Source organism: Pinus tabuliformis, chromosome X (assembly GCF_031772625.1).
Source record: "Pinus tabuliformis cultivar Carrire ecotype Pingquan chromosome X, CPIR1, whole genome shotgun sequence".
Classification (NCBI taxonomy): domain Eukaryota; kingdom Viridiplantae; phylum Streptophyta; class Pinopsida; order Pinales; family Pinaceae; genus Pinus; species Pinus tabuliformis.
Genome location: NC_142308.1, coordinates 1,051,084,252 through 1,051,101,363, shown reverse-complemented (window position 1 = coordinate 1,051,101,363; position 17,112 = coordinate 1,051,084,252). Strand labels below are relative to the sequence as shown.

Sequence of the window (17,112 nt, the reverse complement as noted above, 5' to 3'; positions counted from 1 at the left end):
GTTGCGGGGGTGGTGGCCTTCCACCTCATATATATTTATTTTTATTTTTATTATAATATGGGTGTTTTTCAAATATTTAGAAAATAAGGGATACTGGGCAATTTAACGAGGCCACAATTTCGACCACTTTCGAGAGCTAGGTTTCAAACCCTGAGGTCAGTCAAATTGTAGGACACTTAAACCTGGCCCACAACCCCACTTTGACCAGAACTTTGACTAGCTCGTTCTCCCTCATACAACTTAGATTAATGAACTGTTTGCACCGTCGCGATCAAGACAACGAGATCTACGCTCTGGTCCTGATTCGAAATCGTTTTGATCACTTTGAGTTTTGAGCTTCCCTAAGCCCTCTTTGTCCTATGTGTGTCTCTGGAGCCACCTAGATCACTTCATCGATACAACACTTCCTCATTATTTTTCCAACCAAAATTTGTGCAACAAAATTCACAAATACACCCAATATGGAGGTAATGGCATAGCTGTGAGACTTCTTCACCAACCTAAAGTCGCTCTTCATCTATTCAGAAAGCTTATTCTCTTGCGACTTCCCCACAAAAGCTTCTGCGGGGTTCACGCCCTGATAACGCAACAAGGTAATTTGGTGGACCAACATGTCATCAATTGGAATGGGCCATCCCAGTTAGAGGCACCCATCATGAACCAACGCCAACAATTGATGCACATATATACTATTAATGACACTTCGGCTAAAGTGTGGCACCCACAACATGTTAAGAAATCTCGCGCGCTCAATCCTAGCTGCCCACTTCATTGGTGCAAGTCGTGTAACAACTGACTCCTCATAGTATACCTTCTTCAAATATTTGTTGGGTTCCAATTGTGGGAACTTCGCATGATCACCCAGGTCCCAGTCCTCCATCTTCAAAAATGGAACCCAAGCCAACAAATCGCCCTCCACAGGTACGTCCTCTAGCAACAATGGTTTGAATACTTTGTATTTCACTGAGTCTGGGTCCTTAGTCACTTTGGCGGCGGATTTCCTAGGGCGTACATAAGGTGGTAACCAAGTAATCAGCAATGCTGCCTCTGCATCAATATCTTCAACCCCCATATTCAATTCTTCCTCATCCAAGTCTAACAGTTTTGTTAGTTGCTTGCTTTTATCCATCTGACCCTTCTTTCTAACCTCTATTGGATTTTTTCGTGGCAATTGCCGCACTAGCACTTGCTATGGTTTCTTTTGCTTCTTCTCTCCCATCGCAAAGGCGGTGTGTTTAAGCCTCAATGACCTAGGCACTGTGGTAGGTGCGGGTGTTATTGCATTCATTTTCTCCCAGAATATTTCCTTCTTCCACTCAGGTAAATCTGCCTCAAACGCAAATCCTTGCTGTGAAAACTTCTTATGTATCTCTTTCCAATCCCATCCACACATACAACAATCGTCTCAGCATAAACTAAGGTGAAAAAGGTCAAGGCAATTTCTCTGGAAGAAAAGTGTTTGAATGTGGTGCAATATGTTGTATTTATAGCCAATTTTGAATTCAAATCCATCCATTCCCTCTAGATCTCATTCATTAATGCTCTTTTGGTGGAAGATTTCCAAGTATATGCTCATTAAATGCGCCCCCGCACTCCCTTTAAAGGAAAAATAGCCATCCAATCATATACAATGTTGTCAAAAGTTACTTTTTGGCCAGGCTACGTGGGACCCACCATGCTAGCCAACCCCTTCATCGCATCTCCACTCTATGCCTTTCTTCTAATCGTTGCGCAACCCATTCGCTTCGCCAAACTTTCCTCCTAGTAGTGTAGTTTATAGTACCGCACTTCCTTACAACTACCTAAAGTACTAAGACTCTCCTACATCCATATAGTCATTGTCAGGGGTGGGGTCACCCTTATATAACTTCAACTAGCTCCCATTGACTTTTCCTGGAAATAGCTCCTCATTCAGCTTCACAAGATATACTGCACCTCCTTCTGTAATCTCCTGGATGATGTATGGTCCTAACCAATGCATCTGAAACTTGCTTGGAAACTTCGTAAACTTGCTATCATGCATCAGTACTAAATCACCATTTTTAAAGGTGTGCTGCTTAATGTGGTGATCATGGCACGCCTTTTCTCTAGCCTTCTGCACCTGTTGATGAAAACCAGTCAAGAAGTGATCTTCTTCCATTATATCCCTATCGGCCATTTCGGTGACTACAACAATCCTCAAAGTGGGCACAATGTACTCAATTGGCATCATTGCCTCTTGTACATAAACTAACCTAAATGGTGTTTTTCCAGTCAACTTCTTACAAGTAGTTCTATATTCCCAAAGAACAGCTAGTATGCGCACATCCCAATCATTCCTATCTGCATTACAGATCTTCGTGAAAACATTCTCCAAGAGCTTATTAAAAGCTTCAAGTGTGTCATATTGTTGGGGATGATATGGCGTGATTTTCTGATGATACATTTGGAATTCTTCAAGCAAAGCAGCAATTGTTTCATTAAGGAAATGTGAACCCTTATCGCTCATCAAAATATTAGGACAACCAAACCTAGACAAAATGTATTCAAATATAAACTTCACAATTGTAGTTGTGCTACAATCCTTCACGGGTTGTGCCTCAACCCACCTGGTCAAGTATTTGGTTGTCGTGATGATGTATCAAGCTCCTCCCTTATTTCCTGGTGGCTAAATAGGTCCCACAAATTCTATTACCCATTTATTGAATTCCTGTAATGAAACTTGCGGATTCAGAGGCAATTCATCCCTTTGCGATGGCCTCCTATTCCTCTAACAGAAATCGCACACCCTACAATGTTCTTGGAATCCTTGTGCACAGTTGGCCACCATAGCCCAGCTCGTAGGATCTTTTATGCAGTCTCTCTTCCACCATGATGTCCTCCAGCAACTCCTCCATGTGCTTCAGCGAGGATTCTTTTCTTTGATAATCTGGTACATACCTACGCAGAACTTCATTTGATCCCATTGTATACAAATGCCTTGCAATGATAGAAAAATCCACAGCCCGGACCACCAATTCTTTCTTTTGATGCGTTGTATATCCTTCAGGAGTTGTCCCTGTAGACAGGAATTGGATTATATATGTGAAATGTTCATATGCAACATGCACAGCAAAGAGCTATGCATAAGGTAATCCTTCATTAAGACTTGTAGGTTCTTCGCCATTCTCAATCTGTGAAAGGTGATCTAGTCCAACATTTAATCTTCCTGGCTTCACAATTACTTCAAAGTCGTACTCCTAATATAGCAGTTTCCACCCACAAATTCCCCCCCTCAACACAGGCTTGTTGACCAAGTACTTCAAAGTGGAATGGTCGGTGTATGCCTGTACTTCTGGAGTGCATATACCATCGCCAATCCTTTGTGCTCCGTGGTTGAATAATTCTTCTCCTACACCTGGTTGGGTTAACATTGTTCATAATGCTATGCAGGACGCATATACATGTACATGGAATTCTTTCTTCCAATTGGGGAACACTAGAATAGGTGTTGTAACCATTTTTGCCTTCATCACATCTAATTTTTTCTGGCAATCATCATCCCAGCAAAACATCGCATCTTTCTTCAATAATTTTTCCATGGGTGCAGTGATGTGCGCGTATGCCTTGATGAACTTCTTGTAGTATCATGTATGGCCCAATGTTGCGCACAACTGTTTTACATTCCCTAGAGGTTTCAAATTGATAATCACTGCAATTTTGGCAGGGTCCACCATTATCCCTTTCTTACAAATGACGTGGCCCAAAAGTATCCCATAGGTACGCAAAATATGCACTTCTTCAGATTAAGGGATATCTGATAATTCCTACAAGTATCCAGCATTAGGCGATAACTTTCAATGTTTTTTCACTAACCAAAAAATTTTCCAATCATCAAAGTAAACTTCCAAAAACTTATGAATAAATTCCTTAAAGGCTGCAACTACCACCCTTGATCCATGTGGATCTCCAAACACTAGTGGCATGAAAAAACTCAAAAATTCAAAGTGGTAGAAAGTTGATTAACTTGACATCAGATTGAAGTACTCATCACCTTGATTCCAATGGTGCAAATGACACTCCAATCCAAGCCCGTATGAAGAAGATAGAAGCAATCAAAGTTCAGGGTTGACTTACACATGTCGCATGCTTAAGGAGGGCGCAATTTGGCAAGAATCTGGCATCGGAATCCCGCCAGTTTTCTGGGAAAAATTGTGGGTCCATTAATTCACCTAATATCCTCTAAGGTTCGAGATTTTTTTTTAAATGGGTTATAATTTGGGCGGCAGACCATGACCCCCGCCACCCTCGGTGGAACCATAACCTAATATCTTGTTTTTAAAACAACAAAAAAAATATAAAAATGGGGCGGGCATCCATGACCCCACCACCCCTGGAACAACCACAATATATGTATTAAAAATGGTGTTGGGGGCGAGATGTCAACCCCTCTGCCCCTCCACACCTTAACGTTAACACGAACTACTGGCAGAGGTTTAGGGGAGCAGGCCACCAAACTGGTAGGCTCGCCTCCCATTTCAAACATGTAACCATTATTTAATAAAAATAGGGAGGGATGGGATTTGATCCCCCGACCCCTCCTCAACGATTTTCCTTACTTACCAATGCGCCAAATGGTTGTCATTGGTAGATCCACTCGAAAAACATTATATCAACCTTTCTGCAAAGTGCATACGGATAAGAAGAGCGCGGCACAGATTTTGAGATAGAGGAGGTGGAACCTTAAGCAGCCTGTGGCAGGGGGCAGAACCTTGCCTGAACACAATTTTCTAGAGGGCTAGTTTTGGTCCAATGTCAGAATTGGGCAAGTTTTATATCAATTTTTCACCTCTTAGTGATAAGAACTCAATCGTGATGCCAGTTTCTGCAATAGAGCTCTCCATTTCTCAGTCATTTTCCATATTGGAGGTATAAGACTCCTTTTGTAAATTTTGATTGTACTTCTTCTTTCTCATGCCACTTAATGAATGAAAGCCTCCCCATTGATCAAGCAGGACCCGGAGACATAGTCTAAAGGGGACAAACCCCATTATCAAGCCTCTTGTCTTCCTTTCATGCTTTTTATGTGTTTCTCCTCTTCTCTCATGTGCACATTAAATTTTTATGGTTAAGCTGCAATTTATCCATGTAATTCTTTAATACATATATAAGAAAAAGATCTTGAATCAAGTGGTATCAGAGCAGGCCTTTGTAGATGTGAATGTTTGTATGCTAACAAGAAATATTCTCTCAAGAGGCAAAGGGAAACTAAACTCTTTCAATCCCAAAGTGGGGCATGCACATCGAAGGAGAAACATGGCAAATGAAGAGGCTCGTTATGAAGAGGAGCGCAATTACCGCAAAACCTTCTATACAATGGCAGAAAAGGTTGATCAGTTGCTTTCAAGGTTGGATAAAACAAAAGAGAGAAAGCTAGAAGAATAAGGTTCGGTGTATGGAAATGGTGGAGAAGAACCCCCTCCTCCTTCCGCAAGTGAAAGTTACTCTTCTTCGTCTCACCATCATCATAGGAATTCAACAAATGCATCTAAGAGACCTTTCCTTAAATTAGATATCAAATTTGATCTTCCCATGTATAACGGTGAAAGTAATGCCGAAAAGCTTAACAATTGGATTAGGCATATTTAAGTCTACTACAAAATTCAATGGATTGAAGAGGATGAGGCAAAGATCCAGTTGGCATCCCTTTGATACCACTTGATCTGATAATCACCCTATGAGTGATCTCAGTTAAGAAATATTGAATAGAGGTATTACAGACTCATGTGCTGGTGTGTGTCTATGTTATTTAAGCAACAAATCGATCAAATTGAAAATACACAGACACTTGAAATGGAAAACAGCAGAGAAATATAGTAAGCAAATACAAGAACACAAGAAATTAATAAGGAGTTCACCCTATCCTCTAGGGATACATCTCCGGTCCAGCTCTCAATGGTGGCCTTCTTTTATTGTGTCTTGAAGCAGATAATTACAATGAAGGATCTCAATATGAGTCTCCTGAAACAGATTGGCTTGGCAGCGTGGTTCTTGGATTCCCTAAAACCACTAGAGTACACAGACTCCTTTCTTTGCCAGCTCTTTGACCTCTGTAGTCTGACAAGTCCTCTTAGGGATGGCTTGAATCTCTCAAGCTCTCTGGTGCTCGACGCTGCCTTTGGTCAACTCGGCCCTCTGTCCTCTTTCTGCTTTTTGTTTCATTGGTTCTTCTCTTCTCTGTCTTTTGTCTTCGATATTCCATCTTTCGGTTCCTGAATCATGCCCTCTATCTTATCTGTGCATGGATTTAAATCCATTCGATCTCATGGTGGTTTGCTTCCTCTTCCACCTCTGTTGAATTGCCTGCTTGCAGCTGCACTTGGAGTTCCCCGTTTTGGCGTCATCATCAGGCTCACAGGTAGTGACCACTTGTCCTCCTGCAAACTGCGCCAGCCTGCTTTGTCAATTCAATAATTCGGTTACGTTGTGGGATGAGTCTTCCGCCACCTTGGCGGTCAAAGCGGACCTCAAGTTCTTCTAAATTGTAGCTTAACCCTCCATCAATTCCGTCTTCCCCATCAGGCGTGATCTCAGCTGTTAGATCTGGAGCCCTTAGATACGATGCCATTCACTCGTCTCGCGTGGTTGACAAGCTTGACTGTTAGCGCGTGATTAGTGGTGGTTTTCTCTCTCCTCCACTTGCCACATGTCGTGCACTAATTAGAATCGCTTCTTTTTCATCAAAACTGCTTACTTCCCATGGATGCCCCCGATCAATACTGTTGGTTTTGCAGCGGATCCCACCTTTAGCGCTTAACCTTTTGTCCCATGGTTTTCCTAGCTCCCATGCGACCGAGTGCTCGGGGCTTCCCCATTTTGAGGGTTTTTGCCCAGCAATGCCACTAATCGCTCATCAAAAACTCCCTCTGTTTCCCAATCCAGGCCACCCAAGGGCTAATTTCGCCTCCCGCACAGTCTCCATGGGCCTCGATCAGCGCGCTTTGACCGAGGTCCTCGTCGTTCCATGCTGGCTATCAACTGCCACTGGTTTAGAGGTGTTTTTTATCGTTGTTATAAATTCTTTGAGGTCTGTCGCGACCTAGTACAGCCATGGCTCTATTAATCATTCTTTATGGATCCAATTCGGATCACGGTCTTCCCACTGAAAATATTTTGGACCACCAAAACTTGGTTTTCTTTCAAGCATCAACTAAGTGAGGGTACTGCTATCTCACTTTCCCAATCTCAATCCACTTTGCACTGCTCGGCCTTGAACTTTTGAGTCCAATTCTTAGGTACTCAACATTTCCTCTGCGCGTTGTCATCACCTTCCTTGTCCAAGACTGTTTCCTCCTGCAATTCATTCAGATATTCAGGTAGCAAGTCATCAATAGAAGGAAATTGACATTGCTCTTCAGGATCCTCAATCATTGAAGGTTCAAAAAATCTCAAGCAATCTACATTTACGACTGAGTGGATGTGCATGTAAGCTGGTAGATCAAGGCGAAAAGCATTTTCACCAATCTTCTCAAGTATCCTAAAAGGTCCATACCTGATAGGATTTAGCTTTTTACCTTCACCTTGCATCCCGTCTTTGCTGATATACATCCAGACCTGGTCACCAACTTGAAAATTATGCTCCATCCAATGCTTATCATGCCTAGCCCTGTATTTGGCTTGGCTCCTTTCCAGCTGTTCTTGTACTGCCTGGTGGATCTCCTAGATCTGTCCAATGAACCTAGTTGCCTTGTCCACATCACTGTTTCCATCAACCGTGGTATCTTTACCAAAGACAAAATCCAAACGAGACCTTGGTGTGAAACCAAAACAGGTTTCAAAAGGAGATCTTTGTGTGGAAGAATGTTTTGCTCTGTTGTAAGCATGCTGCACATAACACAAGTGTTCATCCCAAAGTTTAGGATGTTTTATGCAATATCCTCTGAGTAGCTGGATCACTGTCCTGTTAACTACTTCTATCTAGCCATTGGTTTGTGGATGAAAAGTTGTGCTTTTCTTCAGTTTGGTGTCCATCAGCTCCCACAGACTTGACCAAAACTTCCCCACAAATCGGGTGTCTCGATCAGATACAATAGAAGTGGGTAATCCAAAATGAACCCATACATGTTCAAAGAATAGTTTTGCAGTTTGTTCAGCTGTAATCTGCTTATTACAAGGTATCAAAATGCACATTTTGTTGAAACTATACACAACCACATACAGATAATCATGACCCTTTCTAGACTTAGGTAGTCCCCCAACAAAATCCATCGAAACACTTTCCCAAGGGTGAGAAGGAACTGGTAATGGAGTGTACAGGCCTAGTTTTCTATTGTTGGGCTTGCTTTTGGCACACATAGTACACCCTCTCACATATCTAGAAACTGTCTCATTCATTTTTGGCCAACAACAAAATCTTTGCAGCTGTGCAACTGTTTTACTTACCCCAAAGTGACCTGATATCAGAGAAGTGTGTGCCTCTCTAATTATCTTTACTCTCCTTGTTTGTGGAATGCAGAGTTTCCCACAATGATACAAGAGTCGGTCCTTCACCTGATAATCCAATTCTTCTACCTTTTTGCCTTGACTCAAAGTTTCATATACATATTTAAAGTCTATATCTTGAGCATATTGTTCCATGTAGCTTTCTAGTACAAAATTATGCTTAAGTATAGTAGATGCATTTATAATGGGTCTAGATAACATATCTACAACTTTGTTATGTATGCCCTTTTTATATCTGATGACTAAATGAAACTGTTGTAGAAAACCCATCCACCCGTAATTTCTTGATTGCTGCAACTTAGTTTGGGAGTGTAGATATTGAGGTGGTTGATAATCAATATGTATTACTGTCTCTTTTCCTATTAAATAATGTTTCCACTTTTTCACACTCTGAACTAATGCATACAATTCTTTATCATATGTAGGATAGTTAACTACTGCAGGATTAAAAGTCTCAGAATGATAACATGTGGGTTTACCGTGTTGTGTCAACACTACTCCCATGGCATAGTCACTGGCATCTGTTTGGATCTCAAATGGTATTTGTAGATCAAGCAGTGCTAGTACAGGTTCTGTACTAATCTTTTCTTTTAAGGTGTTGAAGGCTTTCTGATGTTTGCCTCCCCACTAAAACACCTTGTTCAATCATGTCAAAGCATATAAGGGAGTTGCAATTGAGGAAAAGTTAGAGATGAACTTCCTCCAATATTGTGCTACTCCTCAGAAGCTTATCACTTTGGTAGGAGACTTGGGTTTAGGCCAGTACAATGACTGCCACTTTAGAGAGATCTATTTTCAATTCACCACCCCTACTATATGACCCGAGTAATTTAGAGAGGTTTTCCCAAATTCACATTTGGAGAGTTTAACATAAATTTTCTCTCTTTTCAAAACATCTAATGCCTACTTAACATGCTTTAGGTGTTCCTCCCATGTTTTACTAAAAATTGGAATGTCATCCAGACACACAATAACAAAATCATCAAGAAAAGGTCTGAGTACATCATTCATTAATCTCATGAAAGTAGCAGGGGCATTGGTCAATCCAAAAGGCATAACCAGCCACTCATACAATCCCTGCTTTGTTTTGAAAGCCGTCTTCCATGCATCTTGCTTTGCAACTCTGACCTGATGGTATCCACTGTGCAAATCCAGCTTGGTGAAATAGACAGATTCCTTTAATTGATCTAAAATATCATCTATGTGAGGAAGGGGATAACGATTTTCTATTGTTATCTTATTCAGTGCTCGGTAGTCAATGCACATTCTCCACGAGCCATCTTTATTTCTCACCAAAATGATTGGTGACCCACATGGTGATGTGCCTGGCCTGTTAAACCCCTTCTCGAGCAACTCCTACACCTGCTTCTTTATTTCAACATTCTCTAAAGCAGACAACCTGTACATTCCAATGTTAGGCAATGGAACATCTTGTTGCAAAATAATATCATGTACTATTTCCTTTTTGGGTGGCAGACCTTTAGGTTCTTGAAATAGAACATCATACTTTGAAACAACCTTTTCTATATCATCTTGTTGCTTAGCATTATAGCCCTCAAATACATTGGTTTTATCAGGTTTCTTTTCCTTTACAACCATTAGTAAGAATTGTTTGCATGAATTTATCATTCTTTTCATCTGCCCTGAGTTTATGAGAGTATAATTATTCTTGAGCTTATGAGCTCTTACAAAGTATTCGATTCCATTTTTAACAAGTATATACTTGTTCTCAGCTCTATAGAAAATGGCTTTTCTATCATACAAGTAAGGACTCCCTAAAACAATTCCACATATATCCAAAGGAATTGTGTCTAACTCAACCTCATCTACAAATGCTGACCCAAAAGAAAACTTGAGTTTGCACTGTCTAGTCACTTATAGTTGTGTTTTATCATTCAACCATCCTAATGGGTATGGTTTCTTGTGAGGTGTAGTTGGTAATCCCAATTTCTTTACAATTGCTTCAGAAATCAAATTTACTTGTGAGCCACTATCAAACAAGGTATCAATATTTTGATGTTTGGAAATAACTCGAATATGGAAAAGCTCATGTCCTTTTCTCTCATGTTCTTCATCAATAACAGATTGAGCAGAATTACTAGTAGATGCTTCAGAATTCTTACCTTTTATACATGTGGCTGCAATGATTGTTTCATTTCCCGAGTCTAACCCAAAATCTTTTTGAATAGCTACAGCAGTCTTCTTCTTCTTTCCCTCGGACTTCTTAGGTCTCAGCTTTGGATGCAGAATCCAACAGTGCTCATCATCATGCCCATCCTTTTTACAGTGAGTGCATGAAGCTTTGCCTTTCTGTGCAGTGTTAGCCTTCCTTGCTTTCCACTTCTGCTTTCTTTTCTCCTTGCTCTTGCTTGCAGTGGGTTGGGATGGTCCCCCAACTTCTGGATTTCCATTCTTTCCTCTAGCCTCTAGATGAGTAGCTTGTATAGATGCCTCATCTATATTAGTGGGATTAAACATGAGGATAGTATGCCTCATGTAGCTGTGTAGACCACCAATGTACTTCAAAAGAGTCTCTGGTGAGTCTAATGAGATCCCTAGAATCAATGCTCTCTTTCTAAATTCTTGAGTGTACCCTTGCACACTTTTCCCTTTCAACTGCCGAAGAGTTTGCCAACTCATCATGGCTTGTTGCATGTAGGCCAATGGATAGAATTGCTTCTTGATGGCAGAAACAAATTCACTCTAGACAAAGATAGTCTTACCATGTCTTTTCATGTCAGCTTGGGTTCTTCCTTCCCACCAAACCAAGGCAATGCCTCCTAGGCGTAGGCTTGCCAGCTGAATTTTGCTCTTGTCTGAGTCGATGTTTTGCACTCTGCAATACACATCAATTTGTCTAATCCAATTGTCCAACTTTTCAGCATTTAGCTCTCCATCATATATGGGAAAATCGAATTTAACATCTAGATTTATCAAAGATGCTTTCTTATTATGCACAAGGATATTAGGAGGTGTGAGAAAGTTTTCCTCTTTCCCTTTTCCTTTCGAGTGGTCACAGTTATGAGATTCATCTTCTTCTTTATCTTGTTTAGAACCTGATGAATCTTCATCCTTATGATTTCTAAAGTCCCTATACATTTCCTCTACCATAGACTTTATAGCTAGGAAACTTTCTATGAATTGAGGGTCTGGCCCCACAAAACCTTCCTCTGACATTTTCTTCCGAGGATAGACTCTCCCAAGTTTAGGATTAGTTTCGACCAACTCTCATTCTCCTAATTTGAGGTTTGATCTAGACGACATTCAACAGCTAAACCAACACAAGCTTGTCTAACCTTATAGCCTAAAGCTTTGATACCACTTGACCTGATAATCACCCTATGAGTGATCTCTATTAAGAAATATTGAATAGAGGTATTACAGACTCATGTGTTGGTGTGTGTCTATGTTATTTAAGCAACGGATCGATCAGATTGTAAATTCAAATACACTTGAAATGCAAAACAACAGAGAAATACAATAAGCAAATACAAGAACACAAGAAATTAATAAGGAGTTCACTCTATCCTCCAGGGCTACATCTTCGGTCCAGTTCTCAGTGGTGGCCTTCTTTTATTGTGTCTTGAAGCAGAGAATTACAATGAAGAATCTCAATATGAGTCTCCTGAAACAGATTGGCTTGGCAGGGTGGTTCTTAGATTCCCCGAAACCACTAGAGTACACAAAGTCTTTTCTTTGCCAGCTCTTTGACCTCTCTGGTCTGATAGATCCTCTCAGGGATGGCTTGAATCTCTCAAGCTCTCTGGTGCTCGACGCTGCCTTTGGTCAGCTCAGCCCTGTCCTCTTTCTACTTTTTACTTCACTGGTTCTCCTCTTCTCTATCTTCTGTCTTCGATGTTTCGTCTTTCGGTTCTCGACTCATGCCCTTTGTCCTATCTGTACATGGCTTTAAAGCCATTCGAGCTCATGGCAGTTCGCTTCCTCTTCCACCTCCGTCAGATCACCTACTTGTAGATACGCTTAGAGTTCCCTATTTCAGTGTCATCATCAGGCTCATGGGGAGTGGCCACTTGTCCTCCTGCAAATTGCGCCAGCGTGCTTTGTCGATTCAATTCTTCGATTATGTCGTGGAATGAGTCTTCCATCACCTTGGTGGTCAAAGCAGACCTCGAGTTCTTCTAAATCACGGCTTAACCCTCCATCAATTCCATCTTCTCCATCGGGCGTTGATCTCAGCCGTTAGATCTAGATCCCTCAGATCCGATGCCATTCGCTCATTCCGCGCGATTGACTAGCTCGACCGTTAGCGCGCGATGAGTAGCAATTTTCTCTCTCCTCTTCTTGCCACACGTCAGGCGCTGAGTGGAATCGCTCCTTTTTCATCAAAACTACTTACCACCCATGGATTCCCCCGATCAATACCACCGGTTTTGGAGCAGGTCCCACCTTTAGTGCTTAGCATTTTGTCCCACGGTTTTCCCAGCTCCCACGCGACTGAGTTCTCGGGGCTTCCCCATTTTGAGGGTTTTTGTAAGTGCTAATCACCCATCAAAAAATCCCTCTATTTCCTGATCCGAGCCTCCCACGGGCTAAGTTCGCCTCCCGCGTAGTCTCCATGGACCTTGGTCAGCGCGCTTTGACCGAGGTCCTCGTAGTTCCACGCTGGCTGCCAACTGCCACTGGTTTAGAGGTTGTTTTGATCGTTGTTCTAAATTCTTTGAAGTCTGTCCTGACCTAGTACAGCCATGGCTCTGTTAATCATTCTTTATGGATCCAATTCGGATCAAAAGCCCTCTTGTACACATTGTGAGAAATAGGGACACGATGAAGAGAATTGTTGGAAACTTCACCCTGAGTTGAGACCTAAGAGAAATGACAGAAAGAAGAGGCAGAAAACCATCGCCACCATGCAACAAGATTAAACATCTGAGTCACAAGAATATGAGAAGGTCACAGCTACGGGTTTTGCATGAAGTAGACCCATTGACTTAGGATCAGATTTTGGTGACAAAAGGAGGATTGCAACTCTTGGAATAGCAACAAACGGACCCATCGATCTGGGTTCTGATTTAGGTGATGAAGAAAAACTTTCAATAGATACTGTACCAAAGATTGAAAGGGAACTCAATGTGGTAGGGCTCCAAGAACTTAAGGAGACCAACCAAAACCTTCAAGTAGAAAATGTTAAGTTAAGGAGGCTCCTAGGGGAAGTAGATGAGGAGAAACGAAGATTTCTAGGCCAGTTGCAAGCTAAGAACGAGGCCTTGGGAAAATTGCAACCTAACCCCCTTGAGGTAAAAAATAGTTCTTCAATTCCATGTACTTTTCCTGATGTTGATTTTGTTGCTTTTGAAAAGTATACTGCAGGTATCGAGTCCAAGTTATTGAAGAAGATGAGCTATCAAGGAAAGGGCCTCGACATAAATGGCCAGGGCATCATGAACCCCATCAAAGTAGAGGAAATTCCTCATCATGCAGGACTCAGTTATGTCAGGAAGGAGTTGGGGAAAGCTCTAAAGCGGTTAGTGATCATTCAACGACGGATGATGAGACTTCCTCCTCCTATTCCAGTGATAGTAAGGGCTCCATGAACCCTTATCAAAGGAACACCAAAGGGAAGCACTTCAAGAGGACCCAGAAGGTTTAGAGAAAGAAAAATTGTTGTAGTCGTTGCAAAAAAGAGGGACATCATGAAAGCACATGCCAAATGCTCCACAACTAGAAAACAAAAATAGAGAATGTCGCTGGTGACAACACTCAAACACATTCATGGTGGTCTACTTTATTAAGGAAATGACTTTTTTTTAATAGTAGTTTGTATGGCCTCGGTTTGTAAATCATGCGTTGCAAGTAAATGTAAAAGTGATGATGTGTTGCCATCACTTCAAAATGCAACGATGATGTTTTTAGGCCTTCTTATGAGTAGTTGAAGTATTTATTGTTATTTTGTGATCCTTGACCAAAGAGTGTGTGCTATAAACTCTTGGCAAGTGAGGGATTGTTGAGTCATAAGTGAGTGCTGAAGATGTACTAGTTTTGTGTGCAAATGATTGAAAGTGTGGTTTGGCAAGGACATAGGTCGTATGTTGAATAGTGTTAATGCTTTTGGTGGTCCAAAAGCTCTAAATGGGGAGGATTGATCCAGGTGGATCTTCAAACACCAGTGGCATTAAAAACTCAAAAATTCAAAGTGGCAGAAAGTCGATTAAATTGACATCAGATCGAAGTACTCGTTGCCCTGATTTTAATGGTGAGAACAAAACTCCAATCCGAGTCTGTATGAAGAAGATAGAAGCAGAAAAAGTTCGGGGTTGACTTACCATGTCACAAGCTTAAGGAGGGTGCAATTTGGCAAGAATTTGGCATCAGAATCCAACCAGTTTTCTAGGCGAAATTTTGGGTCCGTTAATTCGCCTAATATACTCTAAGGTTTGAGATTTTTTTTAAATGGGTTATAATTTGGGCCCATGGCCCCCGCCACCCCCGGTCGAACCATAACCCAATATGTTGTTTTTAAAACAAAAAAATATAAAAATGGGGTCGGGGCCATGACCCCACCACCCCCAGAACAACCATAATATATGTATTAAAAATGGTGTTGGGGGGCAAGTTGTCAACCCCGCTGCCCCTCCACACCTTAATGTTAACACAAACTGTCAGTGGAGGTTTAGGGGAGCAGACCACCAGACCGGCGGACCCACCTCCCATTTCAAACATGCAACCATTATGTAATAAAAATAGGGAGGGGCAAGATTTTATCCACCGACGCCTCCTCAATGATTTTCCTTACTTGCCAATAAGGCAAACAATTGCCATTGGTAGATCCACCCGCAAAACATTATATCAAACTTTCTGCACAGCGCATCCGGGTAGGTAGAGTGCAGCATGGATTTTGAGACAGAGGAGGCGGAACCTTGAGCAGGTCTGTGGCAGGGGGCAGAACCTTGCCTAAGCACAATTTTCCAGAGGGCCAGTTTTGGTCCAATGTCAGAATTGGGCACGTTTTATATCGATTTTGCACCTCGCGGCGATAGGAACTCAATGGTGATGCCAGTTTCTACAATACAGCTCTCCATTTCTCATCCATTTTCCAGATTGGAGGTATAAGACTCCTTTTGTAAATGTTGATTGTACTTCTTCTTTCTCATGCCACTTAAGGAATGAAGGCCTCCCCATTGATCAAGCAAGGCCCGGAGACGTAGTCCAAAGGGGGCAAACTCCGTTATCAAGCCTCTTGTCTTATTTTCATGTTTTTTATTTGTTTCTCCTCTTCTATCATGTGCACATTAAATTTGTATATTTAAGCTTTAATTTATCCATGTAATTCTTTAATACATCTATAAGCAAAAGATCTTGGATCAACCCTAGAAAATATCACAGGAGAATTCTTAAGTCCAAAGAGCATAATTTTATACTGAAAAGAGCCCCATTATGTAGTGAAGGTAGTCTTTCTTCTATCTTCTAGCGTGATATTGATTTGGTGATATCCTAAGAACCCATTTGTAAAATAGTACACTTCTTGACCACCAACGTTCTCCAATACTTCATCTGTGAATGGCGTAGGGAAGGGATCATGTACATAAGAATCATTTAGCTTCCTTAGATCTACGTAGATTCAGATTTCACCCTTTATCTTCTTCTCCTGAACCACCATAGGACTAACCTAGTCTGATTCTTCTACAGACTTAATAATTCCTACTGTGAGCATCTTATCTAGTTCTTCGCGCACTTTTTCTTTGTATTTAGGATTCAACTAGTATGGGTGTTGCTTTACCAGCTTCACATATAGCTTTAGATTGATCTTCATAACACCCAAATCACCTACTATCCCTTTTAGATCAGAGAAATTTGTTGGAAACAAGTCATGATATTCTCGTAATAACTTCGTGACCTTGTCAACCGTGTCCTCATCCCATTAATCACCTATATTCTTGAACTTCGGTTGTTCTTCCGACCCAATGTTCACTTTCTTGGTCTTCAATGGTTTTGAAATGTCAGGAACTTCTACCTTAGGCCCGATGACTTCACGTTGTCCATCTGACACAGGGATACGGGTATTCCTGGGGTCTTCCTTGCCTTCTTCTGTGGTAACATTGTAACACTCCAGAGCATGGTGCAGTTGCATACTCTAGTCTGGTTGTACCCATGTGACAGGTTCTACTGGTGTTCTGAATATAACAACCTTGATTTCCTGCAATGCTTCATCGATACATTCAAATCCATCCTCAAAAATAAATGTTAACAGAAAGCTTTCCTTCAGAACATCCCACTCTGCGGTTTTGTGGCGCAGATCTGTTTCTAAATACTAGTTCATGGGAATAGTATCCAAAGTGTGGCGGAATATGTGCACCCATTCAGGTTGTGGTTCCTCTCCCCATTCTTTCGTCCAACGAGCCAGATGCTCACGCAGATCATCATTCCCTATATATTTTTCATCAATGCAGTTATTAGCATATCCAAACTACAACTTCGTCATCCTTCGGTACTCCTTCTAGTCTGCAAAATTGTTCTTATGTGTACCCCACCATCTAGCAGGCGTAGCTCTCAGCATGATGTACAATGCCTGGAACTGATTCTCCTTCAGTACATCCCTTTCCAATTTATCAAGAAACAAATTTACATCTTCTAAGCCATCATAATATGGTAAATTGCATACCTCAGTAGATATACACCGAAGTGATTTAATAAGCC

At 41.4% G+C, this 17,112-nt stretch overlaps 1 protein-coding gene across 1 annotated transcript; it reads right to left on the bottom strand.

The window, feature by feature from the left end:
• Positions 1-1,873: 1,873 nt before the first annotated feature.
• Positions 1,874-16,546, bottom strand: LOC149143416 (uncharacterized). The gene is made up of 3 exons (XM_089451810.1): positions 16,345-16,546; positions 2,920-3,037; positions 1,874-2,510 (listed from the first exon to the last, which is right to left on the bottom strand). The coding sequence occupies exons 1-3, from the start codon at positions 16,544-16,546 to the stop codon at positions 1,874-1,876; spliced, it is 957 nt and encodes a 318-aa protein (XP_089307936.1).
• Positions 16,547-17,112: the final 566 nt, after the last annotated feature.